At 38.3% G+C, this 11,912-nt stretch overlaps 1 protein-coding gene across 1 annotated transcript in view; it reads left to right on the top strand.

The window, feature by feature from the left end:
• Positions 1–886: 886 nt before the first annotated feature.
• LOC123309527 overlaps positions 887–11,912 on the top strand; it is a 96,842-nt gene continuing 85,816 nt past the window's right edge. Inside the window, exon 1 of the mRNA XM_044892686.1 lies at positions 887–949. Within this exon, the coding sequence (XP_044748621.1) occupies positions 902–949 (48 nt within the window). The 5' untranslated portion in view covers positions 887–901. The remainder of the gene's footprint in view (positions 950–11,912) is intronic.

The following is an 11,912-nucleotide window of genomic DNA, read 5'->3' as shown; positions in this document are numbered from 1 at the left end:
ATTCGTTGCTATGGTAACGCAATATTTTTTTATGCATGGAACTGCAGGCTAACTAGATATCAATGCATCCTATATATGCTTTTTGTTATGAATATGCTTGGACAGGTCAATTCGTACGCAGTTAAAATGTTATTTAGCACTGTAGGCATTTTGTCTTTCCATCATCATTTCAAAATTTCGTTCAACACCTCAGCCGATAATATTTAACTTCGGGAAAGTTCCAGTTTGTTCTGCATGCAAATCAAAACACTTCAAGGGGGACGAACTCCATTCCGAAGGTGTGATCAGTTTAAAGAGGACATAACCCTCGAAGTCCGAGGGTCAAATCTATGCAAATGTCCGCCGTGGTCCTTATCCGTTTGCATATGCTGGAAAGTCTTCAACACTGGCCGTTAACAAACTCACTTTGATCCCGGTAGAAACACGAAACGTTGCACTTTGGTCCCCTTTGTCTCCTCGAAGTAATCATTATTCCACTTTGAAAACTGAGATGTCTCCACTTTTCCTCCAATGTTTGCATATCGGGGTGGATGACGGCCCGAATGGAATTTCAAATCGTTTAGGGGATGAGGTCCACTCGAGATTTTTCTGATCTATCGAGTGTTTTATTGAATCGTCAGTACCGTAATCGGTTGTCATGGATATTCGAACTTTTCTTCGCAAGAAAACAAGATAGGGGGGGAGTAAGAGAAGTCCCACAATTTTTTCAGAACTATTGAGTCGATTTTTGATGGGATGGTGCATGTTTACAAATATACATCTGCTCTAGCATCATCATGGAATCTGTAGAGAAATTAATTAATTTTGTTTCAGTATCATCAGTCGTCAACATGATAGCAATGTGCCGATTCTTCAATGGACATATCATACCCAATCTTGACGGGAAAATAAAAGATGGCAGATGTTGCATCAGATTCACAAACTCAGCGATAGGTGGAGCATCAATCAGGTAAGTCATCAAAGTGTACTTTTTGGTTTGAGCGTTTCAACGAATGAAATCTAGCATTTAGGTTGACAGATTGTGCGTATGAGGTAAAACTGTCTGAATTAACCTTCAAGATCTGATGATTCCTTCTAAAATTTCTGCTACGAAACACACACTCAAGATCTCGTCAATTTTTACATGGCGCGAACTCACCCCATACCAAAGTGATGAACTCGCAATCAAGTCTCAATGGATCATGGTTTCACCCTGTGTAGCGTTTTCATTTTTCCTTCAATTTCTGCGTTGCTTTAGGATTCATTTATTAAATTATTCGAATGATATTGCATGGCACTATCAAGGTTCCAAGGATTACATTTTTTTTCAATGATAAAGACGATAATTTTTTCTCACGTCAATTTTTAGCATCCTAGATACTCATGGAATTTGAAACTGAATGAATTTCATTCTTGTTACGACCATGTATTATGGAGGGAGCACTAAAGGATAAGTACAGGGTGTATCATTGACACGTACAAATATTTTAACAGTAGATTTTTGCGGTACGAAGAAATACTTTTTTCCTACACCATTTTTTTCGATTCGGCCCTGATAAAAAGATATAGCCAATTCAAGTTTTCCTAATGAATTCTGCCACCCCTCCCCTGGAAAAACAAAATTACCTTCAAAATAACTAGCTGAATCTGTGACATTACACAGCTGTGGATCTTTTGAACAGAGTTGCATTCAGCCAAAGTACCCAATTTCTCAAATTACACAGATACTCTTCAATTTTTGAACACAAATTACTCGAAAACGGCGCATTATACGAGAAAGTATGAAGAATACTTTTATTTTACAGAACGTTCAAATATTCGTTAAATAGCGTCCAACCTAGTTTCAAGAGTTGGGTTCTTTGAATTTTTGGTATTTTTATGGTACGTAATGGTGATAATGAGAAAACTGGAAGACGTGGGTGATATCTTGTGTTTGAAAAAGATTCATCAAATAAATGAAAAACTATGTTCCGAATTTCATTCAATTTGATAGAACCGTTTATGAGTTACAACTAAAAATAAAATTTTTTCATGTTTTTTCAACAGCCTGTATCTTTTTATCCAGGTCGATTCGGACAAAATGGTATTGGAAAAAAGTGTTTCTTTTGACCTTAAGAATCTACTGTTTGTACTAGTCAGAGACCGTGTATAATTCGGTTCTGCAGACCTACAGAGCCAACTGTGCGTGCATGTTTTTTTTTTGCGAAGCAATCCGAAAATTCGAATTCACGAACGAGATGCCCGCTTCGGCAATAATGCTATCCATCATGAATATCGAAAGTATTCAAAGCAAACTTCCCTTTCGGGATTCTGACGGCTCGGCTTCACTTCTTTTCCGATCCGCCATTAAATCCATTCGAAAATCTTCGTCGTCAGAGCCATTCCGACGGTTATTAGAGGCGAAGCTCTTATTTATCGCGGCGAAAATGCAATTCGAAATGCGCGTTTCCACGTCGGCTGCCGGAATTTGCATAATTCACACCGAGACAAGACAAATTCCTCGCAGTTTTCATTATAATCTCGTCCCCCGAAAGAGGCCCCCACTGAAAAGTGGAAAACGTAATGTAGTCCGCCGAACGAATGAATATACGCTTCCTGCCTGCACTTCCGGTCCATTGCCGATGGCGTTTTTTACGATCTCTTCATACAACAGCAACTGTTGTGAAAATCTACAGGTGTCCCGAAATTAATGCATGAAATTTGGTCACAGATTCTCGAGAGATAATTAGGAGAACTCTATTTTTGATTTTTCACAGGAGTTTCCCTCTTCTGGAGTAACAGACCCCCGAATTCAGCCCCTAAAATAGTCTTTTTTACTTATCTCATACGAGGATGTATTGATATCTAGTTAGCCTAGACCAGTTCCATGCATAAAAAAATATTGCGTTACCATAGCAACGAACAATAACCCATTGGAAGTGTCAGTGTGAAGTTTGAAGTCGAAAAACTAAACCAGAGTCACGCAATAAATTAAAAGAAAGAAGATCCACCGAAATTGTGAAAATCGAAAAATTGGAGTATCGAGCCATCATCAAGTACCTGTATTTAAAAGGGTGAGGTTAGAGGTAAGCAGACCGAAGATATGCTTAATACTTTTGGTGATAGATGTCCTTCGTATGCGACCGTGAAAAATTGGACTGCAAGCTTCAAAAGAGTTAAATTTTCCTTTGAAAATGATGACCGATCGTGAAGTCCAGTTTCTGTGTCAGTCCCCGAAAATATCGATGCAGTTCATGACAAGATTTTATCAGACCGTCGAATTGGGTTAAAACGGATATCTGAAGCACTGAATATTTCATACGAACGCGTTCATCATACAGTACACAACAATTTGGACAAGAGAAAAATTGCTGCAAAATGGATTCCCTAATGTTTGAATGTTGACCAAAAGCGTGCAAGGGTAGAAGCATAGCGTTCATCTGTGCTCGATTTCAAAACGATGTAGACTTCTTAAACCGAATTGTTACTATGGATGAGACTGGGGTACATTTCTACGATCCAGAAACAAAGTAACAATCGATGGAATGGCGACACCCTGGTTCTCCAAGACCTAAGAAGTTTCATGTCCAAAAATCTGCTGGAAAAGTTCTTGCTTCAGTTTTTTGGGATTCTCATGGAGAAATTATGATTGATTTTTTGGATCAGGGTAGAACAATAACCGGAGATTACTATTCGACATTACTGACCACTCTACAGGAAAAAATTAAAGAGAAAAGAAGCGGAAAGCGATCCAAAGGTGTTTTGTTTTTGCAGGACAACGCATCTGTTACAAAAATCTCATGTTGCCATGCAAAAAATTCGTGATTTGGAGTTTGAATTACTTGAACACCCCCCTTATTCACCAGATTTGGCTCCATCCGATTATCATCTCTTTCCTCAACTGAAAAAAAGTTTAAAAGGTCGTAAATTTTCTTCTAACAAAGAGGAAATAAGAGCTGTGGAGGTCTGGTTTGCAGAGCAAGAAGAAACATTTTTTTTGAAAGGTCTAGAGACGTTGCAGGTTCGCTGTAATAAATGTATTCAATTAAGAGGAGAACATGTTGAGTAATACAATATTTTGACATTTGAAACTTTGTTTGTTTCTATAGTAGGCTAAGAATTTTTCAATATATGCTCGTACATCTCATCTGGTCCTACCAATATCACTGAAGATTTATGATATGCGAAATAACATAGTGCTAAGTGCTACCTATTTTGGCGGTGGTTCCCTTAAGACCCTTAAGTCTTACTGGTCGCAATGTAAAATTCCAAGCGAATCTTGCGTTCATTCATATTTACAGTTTTTTTCGAAAAATACTGCGTTTCTTGAAAAACTTTTCATCATATCTGATTGAAGGTTCAAGTAATAGTTCAAAATTCTTCGTGAACACGAGACAAAACCAATCTGTACCATGGAATCGACAGGGTGTTGTCCGACAGATCGTCGAACCTACTTAATTCCTGCCCGACTACAACTTCTGTGTTATTACACCGACAAACTTACGAACAGAAACTGATAACTTAAACTAGACCCTCATTCCATCTAGCTCGCGGTGAAATGCATACGGTTAAATGAGAAGGTGGTGAAATAGCCTCTTGCCTTTTCCCTCATCATCGCCGCGCGCTGTTTGTTCAAGTGCACCTTAGGGCCGATTTTATAGCGTACAATGTTGTGTTTTAGCTCACGAACCAATAACATAGTTGTTTGAATTTCTCATTAACAGCGTCGATACAATGGAAAGAAAGGTGCATTGGTGGTGCCATAATAAGAACATAAATCAGTCATTACGGTGGCGCGATATGGAAAAATAATAACAATGACTTTATTCTCGCACTGGTATGATTGAAGTGCTTCTTACAAACTGCCCTACGCGAACAATGAACACCGCGAAGTTCTCATTCCTGGCCGACACAATTATTTAAATTTTAACATGCGAAAAATCTTTTTTTTTTGCATTTCAGGGATTTGAAGTCGTTTTGTCCTCATAATCTCAGCCCTTGCGTCGATTTGCATTGTTTAATTAACACCAAACAATCTAGTGCATCAAAAAAAAACCGTCGCCTACTGAATTTCATCAAATTCTACCAAATTTTGACAAGATAATAGCAAAAATACTGGTTTTAAGGGTCAAGATCAGAGGACAGCCAAACACCAGGGCGTGCAATTCAGAACGCAGGCTGATATGCCGTTTTTTCGACTCTTCCACCTCTAAAATCACGTCCAGACGCCCTGTATACGTATTTTCAGTACAAACAAACATACACCCGCACTCCTTTCAGTTTTCATCTTTTGTCGGGTAGTTTACCAACGTAAATAATCGATTCTGGGAAACGTGGCATATCCAGTTTCGTATTGCCGGCAATGAAACAGTCATTTCTCCTTTAAATAGACTCAAATATTCACGCTTTACAACTTCGATAATAGTAATGACTGAATTGCAATTGACCGATGTTGAATAATCATAAACTTCGAGATACGGCCATTGGGTATGGCACCGCACTGTGACTAAACATTGTGAGGGGAAGTGAAGTGTGTTAATTATGAAGTTTACCGTGCATTCCGAGATAAGCAGAGTTCAGCTGCTGCAGGGGGACGGAATTATAAGGGCCACGGAAAAACACCACCCAGTCGTTGTTGGCAAAATTCATAGAAGAATTAATCTGAAAATAATTTTTCACCCTAATGTTGAAGAGAAACATGGAAATACAATAGTTTGCTTGGTTTCTGGGCAATTACCTGAAATGTTCTGCTGGGAATCTAGCTTGTAGATTTCTAGATGTTAAAGGGGTTGCCTCAGATCTATTGAGACCCCAATCTAAGACCTCTAATGAACTGCGGTATCTGGGATGGCTTCAAGGGGGTTCTTCGATAACAGCAGCTGTGAGCGTCGGACAAACGAGGGAGTAAAGAGGGTTAGCCACTCCAAAGTGCGTTCCGCACCCCCTGAGTATCCACGCCAGCGGGGTGCTTCAGCAGTAGGAGTGGAACTTAATCCTAGGTAGTAAGGGATGGAGGAAGTTTTTCGCCACTCCAAATGGATTTAAATTAAGTCCCTCTTCCTCGCGCCTCTTTCAATGAAAGGACTGAGTATTCCCTTTCCATCTGTGCATGAAATACACAGTGACAGGGAGAAGCTGAACATCAGGTCAGCTAGTTGTCTTTTTATAGAGTTTTGATTAGTCCATACTCACATCTATGTAAACAGAAAAGAGATAGGTATTGATCTGACGATCATTTCTCTCTTTCTATGAAATAGCCAATTTCTTGCTGGTATTGTTCAGTCCATGCCTCTATGCCTATGTCTGAAAATGGTCACCAACTCATCAACTTATGCAATACAAAAAAATATCGATCTACTCATGATACAATCAAGGTTGTCCCACATATGAACGAATAGAGAGGAGAGACCCATCTGGAAATTTCCAGCGAATCTATGTCCATTATTAATTGAATGCTGCAACGAAGTTCCGCAAGACGAAACTAGGGACGTATCAGCCAGCGAACGATGGTTGCTCGAAACTGGATTCGCCCCAGAAGTTATTTTCGCAAGTCCGCGAACTTGGGGATTATTGAATGAAATATTTAGAGGCTCACCGGCAGAACCGGAATCACGGCGGAGCTTTTGATATTATACTGTAATTGCAGCATTAGCGTTTATTCCCCCCGGAACCCGGAGGTTACTTCCTGCATGCGCCCCCGAGGGCGCAAGAGATGCGTTTACCCCCCGGATACGTTCTCGCTCATCATATATGTGGGGCCGATAACCACTCAACTTAAACGCATCCACAATACGGAATTAACGTTAGGGTCCATCCACTCAAATTAATTAATTATGGGTATAGGAAAACCAAACAGGCATCCAGATAGGAACAACAATGTCATACGAGCAGATGATTTAGAGAACGGAGGAATGGCAATTCAGCTAATTAACTATTGTGTCATGGAACTGGTTGCGTGAAAATTTGTATGAAATTGTTTCTGGTACGGAGACTTGGGGGTGAAACTCGGAAAGGCTCTTATTCCATAATGGACATGGAAATGATGTGGTTGAAACGATCAACACCGTTGTTTCCATCATGGTTAAAATGAGCGAATACTTGTATTCCTCTAACAAATCTTTTGATCTGTCTGAAGAAATACATTTTTTTTAGAGTTGAAGTTTGTTGCAGGTTCTTTCAACGTGATATGATATAGCTGGTTGATTGGCGTTTTCTAAATCCAATTTGAAAAATATTCTATAATACTTCCTCAGTACTCAGTAGATACTGAAATCAAATAGTTGGGGAGCCGACGATGCTAAATCGAGATTTGCTTGAGCATCGTGGAGACCTAGTGGATTTTGAAGATTAGATGGTAGAAAGAAATGAAGGTTCTAAAATGTAGGCACTTTCAGCGGTGAGGAAAGCGTCTGCAGGTTCTCAAAGATGTAAAAAAAAATCGTCTGGTGTACATACTCGAGCGTGTCAGATTAAGATTCTATATATGCCCTACGTTTCTTTGATAATAGATTCATGCTAATCTAACACTTTGCGTGGTGGGGTTGGCCGTACAGAAGAGTTGAGAATGACGAAAAAAAAATTCGAGCCTGTCAGATTTTTTAGAGGATATGTTAATTAGACCCAAAGTAAGCCACTTTTCAACAGACTGACTATTCGCACGTGACGCAAGGTCACAGAGGTCCTTTGAAAATGCAAAAAAAAATCGTTACTGGTACATATTCGAGCGTGTCAGATATTCATATAGGTGGTAAATCTCTGTGTTGACCCATTAATCTGATACTAGTCAGTGGGAGTTTCCTCAATCTGACAATTTGAAGATGATAACAACGCATTTTTCAAAAATATCTTCCTTCCTGTACCTCTAATCGTTTCTGTATTCATTACAAAAGTTGTGGATAATAAAATTCTATACAACTTTTGTTTGAAGCAATTTTACATACTCTTAACCGTTTTCGAGTTAGCGGGCAATAAGGGCGAGGAGCTTAGCCACACATGCGAAAGGCCAAGGTCAATGTAGAAGCACAGTCTAATGTACATTCATCGCCATGTATCTCAAGAACGTTCAAACGTAGAAAAAATTGCTTCGGACAAAATTTGTAGAAAATGTTATGCTCTACAATTTTAATGATGGGTGCAAAAACAATTTGAAGCCCAGTAGAGGAGATAATTCGAAAAAATTGATTTTTCGACCTTTATGGCCAATTTTTATTGTTTCTGCTTGCAAAAACTGTCAGATTATATGTTTTTCATTATTCTTGAATCATTAGCTTCAATGTAAGAAAAAAGACACCGCGCTTGAGAATATACACATTCCTTTTTTTTTGCAAACTATCATACATTATCGTCACGCCTCAATTATAAGATTAAGAGAATGTTTATTCAATAATAATTTTTTTTTACTATTCTGCCTGTTCTGTCCTAGACAATTTCCCCTATACTCAGGTCTAATTTTTGGTAGAGGTACTCTATAGGGTCCAGGCCTCTTATATTGATCTAAATCCCTCTTAGGCTTCCCAACTATAATAGACTATCAGCATATTTAGAAAAAAAATTTCTTGGATATACTGAACTGAATTTACTCCAAGTTAGATACTCCCACTGTATGTCAGCATATTGAAGAAGAACATAAGCGAATATTTTATTTATGGATTTATAAAAGTAGTTAATTTTACTATTCAACAATCTCCATCCTTCCTATGAACTCTGTCTTCTCCCATCAAATTATAATAAAATATGTATTATATCTTAAACAAGACAAATTGCCCATAATACCTAGTTTTCGACTCCATGACTAATTGTCGCGAGAGAAAAAAATTAAAATCTGAATATCACTCAGTCCACTTAACCGAACTGAAGCTACTTATGCTGTGTCTGTGGAATCTTGTAACTCGTGATACTTTAACCGAGCATATAATCATTGAAATTCGAAGTTAAAAAACCTGCCACTGATTCTAATTTCCAGTATGTTAAAGATGTCTTGTAATAATTTAATTATGGAACACGGTCGGGGCATATCATAAAGTATAATATTTGGATCGTATAGGAGAGCTCCCTAATAACCACGTACACGTCCCAAATTAAACGTTGAAATAATGATAATTCGGTTTTGCATACTTTTCGGGAGTTTTATTCAAATTCCGTCTATCCTCCTGTAAATATATTCCTACGAAATTATTGTTTTTACGTCAGAGAAAACGGCCGCGGAGTAGTAAGGAGCGGATAATGTATTCTTTGAAAATTACGTTTAATTTTCGGTATATTCAAATTTTCACCGAGAACAATTCAGACGTGTAATTAGACTTTAGATATTCATGAAAAAATTACGGCCGATTTGAATAATGAGTTGGCATGTTCAGCGATTTGGAAGGGTACAGCATGACCTATTTTGTGCTTCTGTATTGGCTGTCCTACGATGGATGCTTGGGAATCTGCCCAGGGGTATGACCATAGGAGCCATTCGAGATTTTACCTGGCACTCAGGTTCATTCAGTTAAAATGTATTCCTGATCAATGTTAGCTTCCAAGTATTTCATATTCAAACGAAGGTTTTTAATTATTTCGGGGATTTTATATAGATTTTTTTTGGGCAGCATCTGCTTAGATAGGGCTCTCTAAAGATGGCAACTGAAAAGCAATTTTCAATTTTTCTTAGTTACCAAAAAACTGACCGAAATGTGATTGGGGAGACAGTTCATGAAAGCGAGGAGGCAATCAAAAAAATGTCGACTTCACTACGCAAAAACTAGTCTTCGAAGAGGAGACTAGATTTTTTTCTGGTTAGAGAAGCTATTCAGGAATATCCTCTGCAAATTTCATGAACCTCAGTGCAACAATTTGGTCTCGATGAATTTTTTAGTGACCCCATCTTTTTTTCATGAAATGAATTAAGAAACTTAATGTTAGATGTTTTAGTTCATGGAAATTGGACAAAATACTCTGAAGGATTTCATCACATCTGCTGGCCCACTAGTTTCCTTGGTTTTCATTCATTGTTGCCTTTATTTGTATTTTCTTTCATGAATATTGCTTTTACTCAATGAATATTGTTTTTATCACATTCTTTTTTCTCTCCTGCATTAAATTTTCGAGTAGTGTAAATTTCGATGCATTTAAACAATATAATGTTCGGTATAAGTTTTAGCGATCTTATTATTCTGGGTATTCAAGTTTTTGTGAGTATGTGTTTCAGATTATAAATGAATGAATACATGAATATTTCAGCTATAATAATCTGGGGATGTTTAAATTTTAAGCCCAGTTTTCGTGTAAGAGAGATTCATTTTGCTTTCAACATTCGTCTGTGCCGAGAGGCATAACAATCCAATAAAGTCACGGCTCATCAACATGAAAGTAGCTGAATGAGGATGAGAGCCCAACAAAGCCTCCATTATAGGCTGGAGCATCGTCCAGTTCCGCTGGTTATCGCAAATCCTTCGGTGAGGCAAGAGACGTAAAAGGATTTATCAGCATTCCTTGTCATGAATAAATACAATAGAAGTTTCTGGCCCAATTTTCGTCCTTTCGCAGAGTAGTCGATGTTTACCCATATTTAAGCAAATCTCGAGGCTGGCCCAAATAAATCCCCCAATTCCGCATAAGCGGCAAGAGAAGTTTTTAATCGGAAATATCTGAATCTCCGCATCACAAAAAATATTGTACAATAGCCCAAAGGTAAATACAAAAATTGCCTCTGTTTCTCCGGCAAGATCCGCTGGAAATAACAATCTGCTTCGGTACGGCTGCTGCCAGTTGCAAGCTGCAGGGGCGGGTTGGTGAAATATACCCGGTGACAAAAAGAGGTGGAAATTTCCGCCTTGACTTGACATGAGAATCAATCGAAAGTTTTGTGGCATTGGTTCCTTTATGCAATGGATGGGAAGATGTGAATTTATTATGTCAAAGCATTCTCTGTCCAAAGTTGTACCAAAAATATAATCGTAAACGTTGGGATTGACTTCAAAAAAGGACGCAATAATGAAACATTAGAGTCGTTTTTGAAATCTGAGTTGGTATCTAAAAACTGTGGAGATAACGAAGAAAGTTTCTCAATTCAGCTTATTGGAGTATTCTAACAAAGAATAGGCTCTTATTTTTGATAAAAGGACCTCTAGGTTAGGTTAGGTTAGGTTAAATTCTAACAAATAATAGGCTCTTATTTTTGATAAAAGGACCTCTTCGAAAATATCTGCATCCCCCAGTAGAAGGTCAGAAAATTCTCCAATAATGTGGTAGATCATTGAATTTTTTGCCACATCTATTCCGTTTTTCAGCTAATGCTGATTTATGTGGAGGATATTGAAGATTGGTTAAGAAATCACCAGCAGAGAAAGCCCTACTACGCTGATAATCAACACTTGAACTTCTTGAAACATGTGAGGAAACCAGTTGATGCCTTTTTTCGAAATCGTGTAATATGTGGCGACATAAACTCCAGCTAGTTGTGGGTACCCCTTACAGACGTTCGTGGAGCTTCTCTCATCACATTTTTAACATTGTTGATTAATTCTGGGGTTATCTTTATTGGTCAACCACTTCTTTTTGTTAACCACTACCTGTTTCTTTGATAATATTTCTGATAATCTACATTGGAATACTGGATCTTGAAGTCACTTGAAAATGTATCAATAGAATATTTCCACTCGCCTTCTGTTTGCTCCCCATTCCTGAAGTAGGAATGTAAGATTGGATAATCAATAATAACTAACAGAATCACATTCTGAAACAGAATATAGACCTTAAATCTCACATCATTATGAGCCTAGGACTGAAGGAATTTCCAGGTCGCCAAACCTACATTGTCTTCTTTATCGTTGGAGACGTTCGCTGTAGGGCTTGTGTTTAACATGGCCTGGTACGGCCCTGTTCACGCGCCGATGGCGTCGTTCGCGTCTGATACGAGACCGAACTGCAATCATCTACAAGAGCCCTCGTGAGACCGTATTGTCAGCGTATGC

Source organism: Coccinella septempunctata, chromosome 3 (assembly GCF_907165205.1).
Source record: "Coccinella septempunctata chromosome 3, icCocSept1.1, whole genome shotgun sequence".
Lineage (NCBI taxonomy): Eukaryota > Metazoa > Arthropoda > Insecta > Coleoptera > Coccinellidae > Coccinella > Coccinella septempunctata.
This window is presented reverse-complemented; position numbering and strand designations above follow the sequence as displayed.